Source organism: Hypanus sabinus, chromosome 8 (assembly GCF_030144855.1).
Source record: "Hypanus sabinus isolate sHypSab1 chromosome 8, sHypSab1.hap1, whole genome shotgun sequence".
Classification (NCBI taxonomy): Eukaryota; Metazoa; Chordata; class Chondrichthyes; order Myliobatiformes; family Dasyatidae; genus Hypanus; species Hypanus sabinus.
Window position 1 is genome coordinate 23,246,991 of NC_082713.1, and position 18,266 is coordinate 23,265,256.

The 18,266-nt window shown below is 41.6% G+C and overlaps 1 protein-coding gene across 1 annotated transcript in view; it reads left to right on the forward strand.

The window, feature by feature from the left end:
• Window positions 1–18,266, forward strand: part of eda (ectodysplasin A) — a 250,529-nt gene that overhangs the window by 177,186 nt on the left and 55,077 nt on the right. The window contains exons 3-4 of the mRNA XM_059976828.1: window positions 12,515–12,538; window positions 16,936–17,097. Of these exons, the coding sequence (XP_059832811.1) occupies window positions 12,515–12,538; window positions 16,936–17,097 (186 nt within the window). The remainder of the gene's footprint in view (window positions 1–12,514; window positions 12,539–16,935; window positions 17,098–18,266) is intronic.

Sequence of the window (18,266 nt, forward strand, 5' to 3'; positions counted from 1 at the left end):
GGCTCAGGGTGGCTGACACTCCAAGGGAGGAGTTGTGAAGTTTGATGGCCACAGACAGGAATGACTTCCTATGATGCTCAGTGTTGCATCTCGGTGGAATGACTCTCTGGCTGAATGTAATCCTGTGCCTAACCAGTACATTATGGAGATGAATGGGAGTCATTGTCCAAGATGGCATGCAACTTGGACAGCATCCTCTTTTCAGACACCACCGTCAGAGAGTCTAGTTCCACCCCCACAACATCACTGGCCTGACGAATGAGTTTGTTGATTCTGTTGGTGTCTGCTACCCTCAGCCTGCTGCCCCAGCACACAACAGCAAACATGATAGCACTGGCCACCACAGACTTGTAGAACATCCTCAGCATCGTCTGGCAGATGTTAGAGGACCTCAATCTCCTCAAGGAATAGAGGAGGCTCTGACTCTCACTCAATAGTCTCACTAGTGACTCACTAGTTACTCATGAATATTTAAAACCATTTTTAAACCTTTAAATGGATCATTTGAACAGCAACGGTTTATTTCCCTCCGTAAGTACTTCCTGACTTGGCTGAGTTCCTCTAGCATTTTGTGTGTGTTGCTCAAGATTTCCAAAATCTCTGGATCATTTGTGTTTATCATGTGATGTGTATCCATGTTGTAGTTTATTTCTCACTCCCTTCATCTACAGTTACTTTCCATCCATCCGGTTCTTTTTCAACAGCAAATTTTAATTCATGTTTTTTTTCCTCTAATTAATTGCTTATTGGATACATGGTTTCCCTTTCTTTATTGGAATTTTATTTCATCTTTTGTAGATTTAGACACAAAATATTTAACACTTCTGCAATTCCACTGTTCCACATAATTTGGCCTGTCTTATATCATTTTTCTTGCCTTTGTCTTCAAAGAATTAACTGCTGTAGAAACGTTGTAGGAGATCCTGTCAGTTCAGTATCTGGCTCGCAAGGTGATGTTTCCTGCAATCTTCCTGAACTTGCGGGGGCTCCCTTACCATTCAAACTCACCAGAGTCCCATTTCCACACTTAAAATACCAGGGTGGTGCTTCCAGTGCTACCTTTAAACCTATCAGAAAATTGAAAATGTGCTGGAATTCTCCATGTTTCAATAACAATCATATGGAAATTTGACAGTCTGGGGCCTCCAAAGTCTCAAGTGTGCTGGATGATTGTAGTTTTGCTGTCCTTGCTTGCAGACCCCAGTCAGTTCAGATTGGTAACAACATCTTCTTTGCAATCTCCATCAGCGCAGGTGGACCATAAGACTGTGTGCTTAGCCCCCTGCTCTGCTCACTTTACATTTATGACTGTGAGGGCAGGCACAGCTCCAATGCCATATTCAAGTTTGCTGATGACAATACTGTAGTAGGCCAGACGAAAAGGTGGTGACAAATCAGCATTTAGGAGGGAGACTGAAAATCTGGCTGAGTGATGTTACAACAGCAACCCCTCACTCAATGTCAGTAAGACCAAAGAGCTCATTATTGACCCCAGGAGGAGGAAATTGGAGGTCCATGAGCCAGTCCTTATCTGGAGACCAGAGGTGGAGAGGGTCAGCAACTTTAAATTACTTGGTAGTATCATTTCAGAGGACCTGTCCTGGGCCCTGCATGCAAAAGCAGTTACAAAAAAAACGTGGCAGCGCCTCAACTTCCTGAGGATTTGCAAAGATTCAGCATAGCATCTAAAACTTTCTGACAAACTTCTCTTGATATGTTGTGGAGAGTATATTGACAGATTGCATCACAGCCTGATATGGAAATACCAAAGCCCTTGAATGGAAAATCCTACAAAAAGTAGTGAATACAGCCCAGCCAGTCGTGGGCAAAGCCGTCCCCACCATTGAGCTCTCAGTGCCTGGAGCGAATAACTAAGTTAGTTAAGCAAATAAAGTTGATTTGGAGTCCAGAAAGCTGAAGTTAATATCAAACTTTAAATAACAGTCTGAACTTTCCATAGTGTAATTAATATTTAAGACAAAATATGAAATATGTGAACACCCTTGCAAAAATGCTGTGTAAATGGCTGTGGAATTTCTGCTTGGCAAAATATGGAATGGAATGTTTTGAAGTGAGCAAGCTAATGTCATGTGTGGAAAGTGAGAGACTAGGAGGGAACAAAGGAAATCATTGAACTGGAATAAACTTTCACGAGAAGCAGCACTGCGGATCGCAGCATGAACAGTCAGACTTGGATTTGTCTCTGGATTGAATGAGTGAGTAGGAAGACTTTTCTTTAAATATTTTGCTGACTTGGAATCACAGCAAGGCCCTGCACACCGTCATCAGCAATATATCACAGGACTCATCTCGGGGCAAGCCACTGATGCCATGCACATATGTGGCCATCGGCTGATCATAAGCTCTGACCCTGGACCGTGCTTAGTATGGCGACATTCAGAACGGGGCATCTTATGGGGTCTATTCTCGCCAGGAGCAAGTAGCTGAAGAGAAAGATAAATCAAAAGCAGTGAAGTTATGCTAAGTTGTACAATTAAGTGGAGCTTGAACACAAGAAACCAAAATTGTATTGATTGTAATAGGCTCCTCAGTAATGTTGTTACTTACTTGGGCCCTTAGCTCCTAAGTGGAGCATAGGCTTCCCTGTCCCTATTGTCCTCTGAAGTTGTTGGTATGGTTGGAGTTCATCAAGGTTTCTGTAATCCATTGAATCCACTCTGCATGGTGTTGGCCTTCACAGCTTCACCAGAGGCTTGTAGGCTGACCTCTCTCAACTGGGACTTTGAGAGGTAACAGTAATGATGTTATCACTCACTAAAATTGTTGAATCTTGAGGCTTTTGCGATCCAAAGCTTCTTTGTAAGTCACGAATGAGACATAAAGTTTGATGCTTATGGCCATTTTATTCAGTATTTCAAGAGCAAAGAAAGAGAGGGCAAGAGAACAAATCAGGGTGGACCAATCCCCTGGGCCTGACAAGATGGTTCCTTAAAGCCTGTGGGAAGCAAGTGCAGAATTGCAGTGGCCCTGACAGAGCCATTTAAAACATTCCTAGTCACGTGTGAGGTGCTGCAGGATTTGAGGATAGTTAGAATAAGCCCGGAAATTATGAGCTGGTGAGCCTGACATCAGTAGGGAGTAAATTATTTGAAGGTATTCCAAGGGACCAGATAAATGAGTATTTGGATAGACATAAACTGATTAGGGATAGTGGCATGGCTTTGTGTGAGGTAGGTCATATCTAACCAATTTACAGTTTTTTGATGAAGGCAACATTGTGTATGTTGTCTACATGGACTGAAATAAGGATTTCGACAATATCCTGCATGGAAGGCTGGTCCATTATGGTTCAATTGCTTGGTATTCAAGATGAGGTAGTAAATTGGATTAGACATTAGCTTGTTGGAGAAGCCTGAGAATGGTAGTAGAGAGTTACCTCTCTGACTGGAGGCTGTGACCAGTGGTGTGCCACAGGGATCTCAACACCATCAATGATCTGCATGATATTGTGGTAAACTAGATCAGCAAATCTGCATATTACACCAAGACTGAGGGTGTAGTAGACAGCGAGAAAGACTATCAGAGCTTGCAGAGGGATCTGGACCAGTTGTAACATGGCAGATGGAATTTAATGCAGGCAAATGTGAGTTGTGCACTGGGAGAACCAACCAGGGTAGGTCTTTCATGGTGAGTGGTAGGGAACAGACGAGTGTAGTGGAACACAGGGATCTGGGAATACAGATCCATAATTTCTGGAAGTGGCATCGCAGGTAGATAAGATTGTAAAGAAAGCTTTTGGCACATTTGACACATCATAAGTTGAAGTATTGAGTACAGGAGTTGGGATGTTATATTGAAATTGCATACATATATTTCAATTGACACCAATAAACAATTTGCTGGATAAACTCAGTGGGTCTAGCAGCATCTGTGGAAAAGAAACAGAAGACAAATAGACGGGCAGGAGAAGGATCAGAAGGGGAGAGGGGTGCTGGAAACAACAAAGGTGATGGTTACCTGAAATTGGAAAATATACTGTCCTTTTCTGCTCCCTTTCCCATACCAACCCTGACCCCATCACCAATCCCTGTCTCTTGCGTTCATCCACCTCTATTCCACCTGCCTCTCTTTTATTAACATTTATCAGGAGTTGAGAGTGGATGGATTTACTCCCAAGCATCATTGCTAAATTGGAGTATCCCTTCACACCCATCATATTTGCCCAGCGCATCTTCACAGTATCCACAATCTGAAAAGCTTCTTTGATCAAAGGGAGAGGTTAAGGGCGTGAGCACAATATAGACTTTCAATCAATGAATGCAACTGTGGTCATGCTTATTTTCCATCTGGCTGTTACACATGCAGGAAGAGGTAAAAAGTGCAAAAGTAGTAAAGAGATTAGGGTTCATTTGGCGTACATTCAGTATTGATAATTGCTTTCAATTTTAGGTTTAGCATCTGCTCAGTGTTGTGAGATTTACTAGGTCAGTGTTGTTGTGTAAGAGTCATATTGTGTAACAGAGATCTCTGGAATAAAATTTGCGTTAACATGTCATGGATTACAATGTGTCCCAAGTGAAAAGGATTTACACATGCAAAGAAATAATTGGATAAAGCTTGTTAAACCTGGTAAGACTGTCTGTTTTTCACTATGAGATATTTCTTAAAGCTTGCCCCTTTGGCTAAGCTTTTACTTATCTGCCCTAATATCTCCTTCTGTAGTTCACTGTCAAATTTTGTTTGATATTGCCTTTGTAATATAATGCCTCTATCACAAACCTCAAATCCACGAGATGACTTGTATGATTTTCTTACTGAAGCTCCATTCTTTTGCCTTCCATTAAGTGAGAATAATCTTAACTTTATTATGGTTCACTAGCTCTAAGCCCTATACCTTGATAACAGAAAAAATCCAAGCCAGGCTTTACAAGATTTCACTGCCCCAGATAATCGTTTGTAAGAATATTATCCTGCCCTTCAAATCTCTTCAGACTAAATTCATTCAGCCATGATTCCCAGGATCATCACTGTACTCTCTCACCAACTGCAGACCTCAACAATGCTCTTTTTTTTGGCATTCTTAATGCTATTATTATATCTGTATTTAAAAGCCTCCCTATCCTGACGCTGTGCCTTTATTTCTCCATTCCCCTCTCAATGCAAGCTCACTGTTCTGCAAACTATTCTCTTGTTCAGAAAAAACAACTCAAATGACCTAGGACAGCCTGTTTTTTTACTCTTATTTACTCTAAATCCATCATAATCTTATACAATAGACAGCTAACTGTAGAAACTCAGCAGGTCAAGCAGCACCTCGGGAAAGGAAAGGAATTGTTGACATTTTGAGGAGATTTGGTACCCTAGCAAATTTCTGCAAATGTACTGTGGGGAGCATTCTGACTTGGTTGCATCACCCTCTAGTAATGGGGGGGGGGGGAAGAAAAAGCACAGGAACAGAAAAAGCTTCAGAGGGTTGCAAGCTCAACCATCTCCATGCACTAGCCTCCCCACCACCATCGAGGACATCTTCAAAAGGCAATGCCTCGAAAATGCAGAGTCCATCATGGAAGTACCACCATCACCCAGGACATGCTCCCTTATAATTACCACCATCAGTGGGGAGGTACGGGAGTCTGAAGACAAACACACACAAAATGTTTAAGAACAACTTCTTCCTCTCCACCATCAGGTTTCTGAACAGACAAAGAACCAGCCCATGAACTCTACCTCACTATTTTTGCTGTACTGTAACACTTACTTTTGGGACTTCGTGGCTCATGTTCTGTGGATTGTTTTTTATTGTTTGTGCAATTTGTTCTTTACTTTTCGTACTTGGTATTTATGACTCTTTATGGTGTATGGTTTTTTTTTGTGAATTCTATTGTGTTTCTTTGTTTTGTGGCAGCCTGCCAGAAGTTGAATCTCAAGGTTGTATAGGGTATACATACTTTGATAATAAATGTACTTTGAACTTTACTGACGTGGCCACTGAGTGTACGTCGGTGATATAAAATCTGATTCTGATTCTGGGATGTTGCATCAATGATTCATTTCCACTACAGATGCTGCTCGACCCACTGCATTCCTCCAGCAGAATAGGATTCGAAATCAGAGTTATTATCACTGATGTAGGTCATGAAATGTGTTGCAGTACAGTGCAATTCATTAAAAACTACTTTAAGTTACAATAAAAAAATATAAAAAATAGTGGAAAAGAATTCAAAATAGTGAAGTAGTGTTCATGGACCATAAGAAATCTGAGAGTGGAGGGAAAGTGTGCCAGTCTTTTGTGTCTTCAGGACCTTGTACATCTCTTCAATGATGTTCTTTGCTCCAAAGATGACAGCTCCACTTATCTAGTGTAATCTTCTCTAACCTGGAACCATTTTTGGTAAATATTTACTGTTAGCATATAGAAAAGAAGCTTTTCTCAGCAACTAAAGTGTTGCTAACAAAAGGGGACTGACTTAAAACAGTGGACTAAAGAACTGGAGTTAGTGTAAGAATTCATTTGCTTACTGTGATGCCACTAAAAGAAAAAAAAATTGCAAGAATAGTAGTACTGGGAACTGGAACTGATTAGACTGCACTTTTAGGTCACAGGCCAACATCTGTGCTATATTTTCTCTGGAAAGTAAAACTTATTTTTAAGTTGAATTTGGTTGAAAGTAAAACTTATTTTCAGAGTGCATACCTGTCACCACATACAACCCTGAGATCCTTTTTCCTGTGGGCATACTTAGCAAATCTATAGAATAATAACTGTAAACAGGGCCAATGAAAAAGCAAGGGCATAAAAGACAACAAACTGTGCAGATGCAAATATAAATAAAGAGTAATAAATAACAAAAGTATGAAATAACAAAATATAGAGTCCTTAAAGTGAGATCATTGGTCATGTATCTCAATAGATGAGTGTAGTTATCCCCTTTTATTTAAGAGCCTGGTGGTTGAGGGGTAGTAACTGTTCTTGAACCTGGTGGTGTGAGCCCTGAGGCATTTGTACCTTCTACCTGATGGCAGCAGCGAGAAAAGAGCATGGCCTGGGTGCTAAGGATCTTTGATGATGAGTGTTGCTTTCCTGTGCCAGTGTTCTCAATGGTTGTGACAGCTTTACGCATGATGTACTGAGCTGAATACAATACCTACTGCAAGATTTTCTACTCAAAGGCATTGGTGTTCCATACCAGGCCTTAATGCAACCAGTCAATACACTTTAAACTACAGATCTATAGAAGTTAGTCAAGGTTTTTGATGTCATGCCAAATCTTTGCAGACTCCTGAGGGAGAATGCTTTCTTTGCAGCTACATTTATATGATGGGTCCGGTTCAGGTCCTCTTGAGATAGTGACACCCAGGAATTTAAAGTTACCAACCCTCTCCACCTCTAATCCTTCAATGAATACTGGCACATGGAGCTCTGGTTTCTCTCTCCTGAAGCCTGTATTCAGTTCCTTGGTCATGCTGACATTGTTGTTATGACACTACTCAGCCAAATTTTCAGTCTCCCTCCAGAATGCTGATTCCTCACCACCTCTCATACAGCCCACAACAGTGGTGTCATCAGCAAACTTGAATATGGTGTTTGAGCTGTACTTAGCCACACAGTCATACAGGTAATACCAAGCTAGAGCAGAGGACTAAACACACAACCCTGTGGTGCTGCTGTGCTGATGGTGATTGTGGTGGAGATGTTTTTGCCAATCCAAACTGACTGGAGTCTGCAAGTGAGGGAATCCAGGATCCTGTTGCACAAGGGATACCGAGGCCCAGTTCTTGGTGTTGATTGATTAGTTTTGAGGGGATGATGGTACTAAATGCTGAGATACGTTCGATAAAGAGCATCCTGATGTATGCACCTTTGCTGTCCAGATGTTCCAGAGTTGTGTGAAGAGCCAATGATTTGACCTCTGAGTGTGGACCTGTTGCTCCAGTAGACAAATTGGAGTGGATCGAGGCCACTACTCACATAGGAACTGATATGTTTCGACACCAACCTCTGAAAACACTTCATCGTTGTGGATGGAAGTGCCACTGGGTGATAGTCTCATTGAGGCAGGCTACCACACTTATCATGGGCACTGGTGTGACTGAGGGAAGAGTACTACTTTGGCTATCAGCTTGTTGAGTTCAAAATTATCAATAGTTCTGTATGTGAAGAAAATATGCAGGCTTGAAGCCTGTGGGTACCACACACTGCTGAAGCAAGAGGTTGAAGTTATCTGTGAATGCATCAGTCAGTTGGTCAGCACAAGTCTTCAGTAACTGGCCAGGTACTCCGTCTGATCTTTATCAGTCCTGATGAAAGGTCATTGCCCAAAACGTCAACTGTTTACTCTTTTCGACAGACCCTGCCTGGCCTGCTGAGTTCCTCCAGTACTTTTTGTGTGTTACTCCATCTGGACCAGATGCTTCCCTTGGATCTCATTGGATAGCATGTTATGTGGGAGAGTACTACTTTGACTGTCTGCTTGCTGAGTTCAAAATTATTAATGGTTCTATGGGTGAAGAGAATCTGCAAGCACACACAACTAGTGCTTTGAGCAGAAATTGAGATGTGGCCAATTTTCTTTCAAATATATTCCACAAGGGAGATGTTCAAAGGGGTTTTAGACAGGTCCCAGCTCCTTAGTGATCAGTGCATGAGGTGAGATCTTAAAGAAGTTCTTTTCCAAGATTGTATTTGTGGAGAATGCACAAACTTAGTGTTTCCATTAACAAGCTGAAAGCAACACTGATGCCTGTCAGTGTGACTAACTGTCAAACTAAGTTTTGAGAATGCATGTCACACATATTTCAAGTCTGACTTCAGGAATTAATGAAAGAGCGGGTTGCAACTTGCCTAATGAGTCAACAACTGGTTTAGCAAAATAGTTCAATTTCTGAACAATTTTCTTTTCCATACAGTTTGCAATATGCACTTTGTGGCTATGTACAGGAGTGAACCTATAGTAGCCTTCTGCTGTGGTAGCATATCCACTTCAAAGTTCAACATGTTGTGCATTCAGAGATGTTCTTCTGCACACCACTGTTTTAACGCATCATTATCTGAGTTACTGTCAGCTTGGAACAGCCTGGCAACTCTCCCTTGACCTCTCATTAACAAGGAGTTTTCGTCCACAGAGCTGTCACTCACTGGGTGCTTCTTCTCTTTTTTTGCACCATTCTCTGAAAGTGCTAGAGACTGTTGTGCATGAAATTTACTACGGGTTCTTGCAATCACAATAAAAATGTCCAAGACAATCATTTGTTGGACCGTGCACAACCTCTGACGCATTCCTTCCTGGGTGGCTATTACAGACAGCGACACAGAGCGCAACTAGTACAGCTCCACCACTATCAAGCAACTCACTATTGGAGTAGATCCTCAGAACTTGATGTCCTTATTCAGCAGTGCCTTGCAATCATAAAATAGGCATAAAAAGGACAAACAATTACACCTTCATTTGGACCCAGACAGGCCACTGCGACCAAGCATGCTGCCATCCGACTGCCTCCTAGGAGGTTATAAAATCATGAGGGATATCATAGGTGGTGTTTACAATCTTTTCCCCAGGGTTGGGAGAACAACCCTAGAGGACACAGATAGAAGAGAGATTTTAAAGAGACCTGAGAGATTACTTCCTGACACAGAGGGTATGAGTACTTGGAATGAACTGCCAGAGGAAGTGGTTGAGTTGGGAAATTGATCTTGGATGGCTCCAAGGCATTGTAGGGCCTTCATCTCTTAGAGTCCCCTCCCCACAGCTACACCCATTAACAGGGGCAGGTTGTGCATGGTTTTCTGAAAGTGGTGCTGTTCCCTCTGACGCTCTTGCCTTCTGAACATCTTTGAGGATGAAAAACCTCATGATATTCACCTTAATCATTTGCACTGATGAACGAGGGAGTGAATAGGTGATTCATAATTTTCTAACCTGAGTTATAGGGAAAGGTTGAATAGGTTAAGATTTTACTGCCTGGAGCGTAGGAGGATGAGAGGAGATACAAAATTCTGAGGAATATTGGTAGTGTTATAGTACGCACCTGGCCATGGCAGCTTCTGGGTTTAGACAATCCATTGCTCCGGAGTATGGATCGCTGGCGCTGCTCTTTTAAAGATTCAGGCCCACTCCACTAATTGGCGGCCATGTTCTGGCAGCAGGATTTTAGTATTTAAGGAGCACCTGAACTCGAGTTTGGTGCTCAATCATGAGCTCAACTTCAGTTCAGTTTGCAATTGCGTGTTTTGATTTCTGTCTCGTTCTGGATTCTTGTCCAGCATCTAGTCAAGTACCCTGTTTTTGTCTCAGTCCCAAAAGCATGCCTTGAGCTTGGACTCAGATACTCCAGCACTTGCTTCCTTTCCATCCTCGCCTGGGCCTGATGTCACAGGTAGAGCTAAATGCAAGGAGAGTTTTTCCACTGAGGCTGGGTGAGAAGGGAACTAGAGGCCGTGGGTTAAAGATGAAAGGGGAATATTTATGAGGAACCTGAGGGAGGTCTTGTTCACTCAGAGGGTGGTGCATACATGGAGCGAGCTGCTAAAAAACTGCAGTGAAAGCAGGTTTGATTTCAAAATTTAAGAGAAAATTGTATAATTATGTGGATGGGAGAGGTCTGGAGGGCTTTGCTGTAAATGCTGGTTGGTGGGTCTGGTCAGAATATAGACCAAAAGTGCCGTTTCTGTGCTATGGTGTTTTATGATTTTAATTGGCTACTGAAATTTAATGCCTGCTTTACATCTTAGATAATGAATTGGCAATAAACTGCAGTGCAGTTTAATAGACGATGAACTACATTGAGTAAGAAATGCATGAATAATATGCAGAAGTGTTCAACGCTTTGGATGAAAGCTGATCAAAATGGTGCAGCAGTACTGTCATCCTAGCAGAAAGGAATTTGTGTTCAGTAGTTGAAATTCAAAGGATATATTCTCGCAGTCAATCTATGCACACTCATGCAAAGGAGCTATTTATGCAGCAGACAGTCCAACTTTTAGAAGGGGCAGATGTCCAAGACTAGCATTAGAGTCAATCATCCCTGCTTTCTCTGTAGTCTTCCAGTAATGTTGATAAATGCTCAGTTATCAAACATGACATACATTGGCAATCTTTGGCCGTAAATGCCAGAAACCCAGTAAGATCTGGACGAAGTTCACAGATGGCTAAGAGGTTCAGTGACTTCTTGTTTTAATTTTTCTTTTGAGAAACATTCCCTTAAACCGCAGGAGACAGTGATTTCTGGTCCTTTAAACTAAATTTATATAATGCCGTTCTCACAATTAGCTCAATTACTTCCGCCTTAATCAATGTATACAGATTGAATTTTTTGTCCTTTTGGGCTAATAACCAAGGGATTAAATGACTACGAAATGTAAACAGAACCTTAATAAGTGCAGAATTTTTATATGAATTCCACTGGTCTTACTGTCTTAAACAACCTTTAATGTATTTTTCTAACATTCTCCCTGAGATTTCTAGAAGTAGTCTTTCCCATTGAGGTTCCAGATTTTCATATCGAACCCTCTGTTGGCATGTTTTCATTTGACGGGGGTCTCAGCATGGAATTCTGAGCTGTTTGGTACCCTTTATGATCTGCACATCTTCTCGGAATGGAATACTAATACCTGCCTCTTCGAGCCCTGTGGTGCTCCCGTCACTGCTGCAGTCTGGTGTTTGCTTGGTGGAATGGAAGCTGGACGGGTGGCTGGTGTGTGAGTGAGTGAGACAGTCAAGTGCGGAGGGGAATGCTACAACAATAAGACCATAAGATAGAGGAGCAGAATTAGGTTATTCTGCCCTTCACATCTCCACTGCTATTCCTTCACGGCTAAATTATTTTCTCTCTCATTCCCTCCCCACAGTCTTTGACATGCCTTAGCAGTCAAGAACCTATTAACCTCCATTATATATACCCAATGTCTTGATCTCCACAGCCGCCTGTGGCAATGAATTCCACAGGTTCACCATAAAACAATGACAAATGTGGTGGTCCTCGGACTCAACTACCTTCAGCTGAAGAGTAAATGAGGGGAGAAGCACTATCTTTCACCAATTCCATGTGTGCAGCTGTAAAACACGAGAATAACTCTTTGGCAGTGTTTGCCTCCTCATATCTTTGATTTACAATTACCCAGAGGGAAAACAGCTGTCTTTCATGAGCAACACGAGTGAATCTGCAGATGCTGGAAATAAATGAAAAACAGAAAACACGAAATGCTGGCAGAACTCAGCAGGCCAGACAGCATCTATGGGAGGAGGTAATAATGACGTTTTGGGCCGAAACCCCTCATCAGGAGAGAAGTAACATTGAATGGTCGAGGGGGGATAAGAAGTGGGGGGAGGGATAAAGGGATAAAGCTGTTTGGTGATCTTTGCAACATGCAATTAATATCTATTCACTGCCAGTGGAACATTTAGGGTTTCATAACAGCAACTGTGATTTTTACAAAAATCAATGAACTGATAACACATTTTTTCCATGTATTAAATATCTAAACATGTTGGAACTGCAATAAAGATGTCTGTTAATCAGAACTTCTCTTTCTGATTTGATTTGTTTTCTTTTCTAGGTAAAAGCAAAAGCAAAGGGAAAGGTAGGATGAAAATGGTTATCTTTTGACAAATTTGGCACGGAGTTTGGAAGTTTGAAACTAAAATCTGTATTCCCCTCTATTTACCTTGGATTACAATTCAGAAATGGAAACTGTTATTGTTGCCATCAAAGGAATCATCAAAATTCAAGCTATGCTTTTGGCTCACACCCACCTGTCCTGCCAAAGGGATATCTGCTTCAATTAAAACGTGCGAAGAAATCAGATTCAGCTCCAGGGGGTGGTACAGAATTCAGTGGTCTACTGAAACATAAAATTTGGTTACTAGGAGCAAGCTATTCTTCAAACAGAAAGTTCAGGAGCACTCCAGCAAAGATGTTCAAGCTCATGACAGGTTTTGACAGGAATAAGTCAGGAATTGTTTCCAGTGGTCAGTAACCAGGGATTTAAGGTATTTGTCCTAACAATTGTAAATCACACGTTTTTTTAAAAATATATGCAGCGAATTATTAATTGTTTGAGCAGGTGAGGAATACAAATTCATAAATAATTTCCAAAGTGGAAATGGATAATTACTTGAAGGGGTAATATTTGCAGGATAATAAAGGAGGTTAATTACATAACTCTCTGGAGCTGTTTACAGGCTGGGAGGATGATTTGTATCTTAAAATCCTAATACTTCTCAGTGTATCCTGAGTTACAGTCTGCAGGGAAAACACATATTACAAGGTTACGAAGAGGTAACTGAGCAAGGAAGTAAAAATATGTAGATTTTGAGGCTTTTTTTGCCAGAATGATGCAGATGTGAGGCAATGTCACAGAAGCCATTAAATTATAAATGAAAACAATGGTGTAGATTAAAGCAGGCTTTTCCCAATAGTTCACAGGTAAAGGGCTTCAGAAAGGAGCCAGGAGAGGAATCCTAACATAATCCGTGAAAATGCAGAATATATTTCCCTAATAATGTGTGTGTTCATCTTTGCAAAATTGCTTAAATTTGCATTTTACACTAATAAAAATATGCCAAAAACATATACCAGAATCCTTCACAATTGATAATGATATTATCTCTCAGTGCTGCAGGTTTCCAGTGGAGATTTTCATGCTTATGAGCTGGGAATACTTCCACTCCCATCTGCAATTAAAATAAATAATGCAATTATTAAGCTCCCACAGTTTCTGAATCCAATTATGAATAGTTTTTACACAAATCATCTCTTCCAGTTCCTGAGGGTACTGACTCATGTTGTGCCCTTGGACAATAGATTCTTTATGTGTGAGCCAAGGCAGCGGAAATAAACGAGACTGTATGGTCATGGTTAATTTTTAACCCAACATTATCTATGTTCTCGCTCAACAGTCTTGGGCATTATTTCTAGTGAGGGTTGTGGGTGAGAAATCAGTGTTCCGATATCTTTTACTGAAGATGACTCCAACCCAAAATCCTCCAGTCTGTAAATACTACATCACCTAGCATAGGGTCTGGGACACAACTAAAATACTCCAGAAGCCAGAACTCTGAAGTAAAATCAAATCAAAAGCCCTGGAAAGATTCGGCAGGTAGGATGGTATCTGTAGGGAGAACTGACATTACAGTTCAACGGCATTTCTTCAGTGCTTGGCCCGGTCTGCTTGCAAATATCAGATTGAATTTATACAGAGTCCAGTTTTACTTTATTATTACTGTTAATTATTATTTGGTTGTTATTGTCACATGTACTAAGATGGAGTGAAAAGCTTTTTGTTTACATACATTCCACACAAACCATTCTATATATAAGTACAAAAAGAAAACATTAACAGAATGTAGAATGTTGTAATATACCGATACAATATTGAGTCATATAGCAGGAAACAGGCCTTTGGCCCAACTCTTCTCTGCCAGCTGTGTTGCCCAGCAAGCTGGTCCTGTCTGCCTGTGTTTGGCCCATAACCCTCTAAACTACTCGTGTCCATTTACTAACCCAGATGGCTAGCTCACTCACCACCCCTCTAACTGAACTATCAATACTGCTTTGAGAAACCCCCTTAAGCACATATAACTCATTCTTACCCACCTAAACCTTTTGCACTACGGAGTTCACAGTCCATGTTGGGGGAGTTGAAGTCACTCATCATGATAACCATGTTGGTTTTGCTGCTTCCCATAATCTGCCTGTACCCTTCTGTACCTATGGGGATTTGGGGATCTGCTGTGTAAACCATCATAGTGATTGGATCTTTCTTCTTTTGAGTTCTTCCCACATCAGTTCAGTCAATGAGCCTTAATTTCTTCCCCTCTAACTGTAGCTGTGATATTGTTCCCTTGCTTGTCATGCAGCCCCTTCCTCTCTTTTATCCCTCCCTATCTCTTCTCAAACCCTGGCACTTTGAGCAGCCATTCCTGTGCCTTTCTTGAACAGGCCTCTGTAATTGACACAACATCTGGCCCAATGAGCTTGTGCCATCCAATTAACCCATATGTCTTTAAGAGCTGGGAGGAAATGAGAGCACCCGGAGGAAACCCACACAGTCACGGGGAAAATATTTGAACTCCTTAAAGACTGTGGCAGGAATTGAAACCGGGCCTCTGGCATTGTAATAGCAATAATACTTGCTCTGTCTATCTGTTCCCCTTGCCTCTGCTGGCAGTCGCTCCCTAATGCTTGCACCTCAGGAATAACCATTTACTGAAACTCTGATCTGTAATATTCTCAGCATCCTGTATGGTACTCAGTACATCCACCATCAGCTCCAATTCCTTACGTAGTTACTGAGCTGATATAGTCATCAGGGAATATCCCTGTACTCCTACGTCATACAGGAGGAACACACTGTCTTCACTGCATTTATTCTAAAAGTGAAAAGCAAAACTTACCAGATCTGATCGATCTCTCTTCGCAGCCTCCTGCTGCTAAAGAATCAGTTCCCCACTCTTAACAGACCATTTTGAGATTGGCTGCTTCACTTAACCTTACTTTAAAACTTAGTTAGCTTTGCTTGTCATGTGTTCATTGAAGTGCACTGTTTGCATCAAATCAATTCTGCGAGGGTTGGGCTGGGCAGCCCGAAATTGTCGCCACACTACATAGCATGCCTACAACTCACTAACCCTAACTCTAGCTCTTCGGAGTGTGGGAGGAAACCAGAGCACCTGGAGGAAACTCATGTGGTCACAGGGAGAACATCCAAACTCCTTATTAAATCCTGATCTGCCTCTGTAGCAGTGTTATGCTAACCGCTAGGCTACCAAGCTGCTTGAAGTGCCCTCCAATTAACTAATCAATAAAATTTACCTTTTTATAGGTTCCTGCTCTGACTCTTGCTCCTGACTCCTGTAGAAATTAAATCATATAGTGTTACATTATACAGATATGCATCCCCGATGGTTTACAGGGGCAAGAGGGGAGGGGCCATCAGCTGTGGGTAACTGAACACTTGGATGAGGAAGCAAGTTTTAAACTGATTGTTTTCAGAGAAAGAGAAAGCGAGGGTCAACTAGACTTGGATGTGATCATTTAAGAATAAATGTTCATATTACCCTACAGACCCATTTTCCCTTGAGGAACTCTGCTGCTGTGGCCAACTGAAGCAGCAATTTGCAGATGTCCCACAAGTGCCTGTAGCTTTCGGATATCTCTCATTTGATTTTTCTGAAGTTGGTGAAAAACTGGGGTCTTAAGTAAATTCGGCTTCCTCTCATCTCTTGACTGTTAATAGTGTTTTCTCATGGGAGGTATAGATGTGGAATGTGGTGTGTAACATTCGTCTCAATTCAATTGGGATTTAATGATGTAACCAGCTTGGGGCCAGAATAACTTAAACTTGGCACTATTTTCCATCAGCTTGACAAAATAACAAGATAAAATCAATAGGCACGAAATTTTTATTATGTATTTGTGGATCTGTGCAACTCCAGCACTTCTTTATGCCACTGCCAAAATACCCTGTAAGATGCTTCACACTCTGATTTGAAGCATTTACCATAAAAATCAGTTGCTTGTCAATGTGATGTTGTTTTTCCAGAGAATCTGGATCACTGATGTCTTTCAAATTCAGCTCAGTAGCTCAAGACATCTCTTGCTAATGCGAACCCTGTACTTGTTATTCATCAAAGAATCCACCCACTGCGGAGGCTCTGTCTTCTCCTATCGGGTAGAATATACAAAATCATGAAAGCACTTACCACCCAGCTCAAGGACAGCTTCTATCCCAGTTGTCAGACTCTTGAACTGATGTCTTGTAAGAAAAGATGAACTTTTGACCTCACAATGTACCTTGTTTTATCATACCTGTTTACCTGCATTGCAATTTATTCAGTAGCATTTACACTTTATTTTACCTTTTTCTACCTCAAAGCACCTTGTAATCATTTGATCTGTGTGAACAGTATGCAAGACAAACTTCTCACTCTTTCTCATTACCAAATTCCTATACCAACTCTCTCCATTACATTGCAGGCAAGAAAATGGGTCCACCTGGTCCACAGGGGCCGCCGGGTCCTCCAGGGCCTCCGGGAATCCCTGGAATCCCTGGAATACCGGGGACAGCAGTGTTGTCAGTTCCTGGACCGCCAGGTCCACCTGGCCAGCCAGGACCTCCTGGACCACCAGGGCCAGTAGGTAAGCCAGTAACCGTTTGATGAGCTAGAAATCTGACAGGAGAAAGAAATGGCAGGATGTCACAAGTTCCACTCAAGGAACTTAGGGGTGGTGAAACTATGGCATGCTGCCCAAGATGGCACATACAAAAATTTTGTTCACATAGGGCATGCAGTGCCACCCGTCGATTCTTTAAACCCCACACAGAACAAAAAAGATACATGACGGTTATTTTTTCTGCCAAAGGAAGCAGTAAATGTTTTTTTTGCAACCAGACAACAGTGAGATATTTTCACAGGAAACGTCCCATGGCGGCTTGGCGCCAGCTGGACGTTTCCAAGAATACACAACATTGAAGGATATGTTTTGAAATCCTTACAGACTGGGTGTACACATTGGTGGCCTACTGGTGAAATTAGTGCTATTCACAAAGCTGTCAAAACAACCAAATAGAAACCAGATATAAAATATTTGTCATCGTTAGTGCAGCACCAAAAATCTCACTGAGAGTAAAGTGCGTTTATTTTATTTTCCTTGATTTTTTAATGCATATGCACCAAAGCTTTCAATTCCACGATCGCATTTTTTATGTTATATATGAAATGCAATGCCCATAGCCAGCCGGCAGTGTAGTGGCACTTCGAGGCAAGAGATCCCGGGTTCGAATCTGGCTGGCTCCTTGTACACTTTCCATCCGTGCTGGGTTAAGCGCGAGCTAGCAAATCAGCCAAGTGAAAAACAGACAAATGCCAAGGTTGCTGCCCAAGGCGAGGAGAGGAATTTAATTAATAACAATGACAAAACTATTCAGGAATTATGTTACTTTTCAATTGTCTTATTAAAAGATAAATTTTAATAATTTTTGAATGTGTTTTCGAGAATGCTTCATTTATACATGTAACCAAGGAACAAGACATTCTTTTTCCTTAAAATAAGATCTTTAATTATTGTACCAATTCATTAATCAAAGAGAATCTCTGCTCAAAATTACAATTACCCTTCTCCCCTTTCCTCTCCCACCTACCTTCCCTCTTAGCTGGCAACCTGTCAGCCTGAACTCCTTACCCCCCCCCCCCCCCCAACCTTATTATACAGGATTCTAATCCCTTCCTTCCCAATGTTGATGACGGGCGTCAATTTGAAATGTCAGCTCCTTATTCCCCTCCATTGTTGCTGCCTGACCTGCTGAG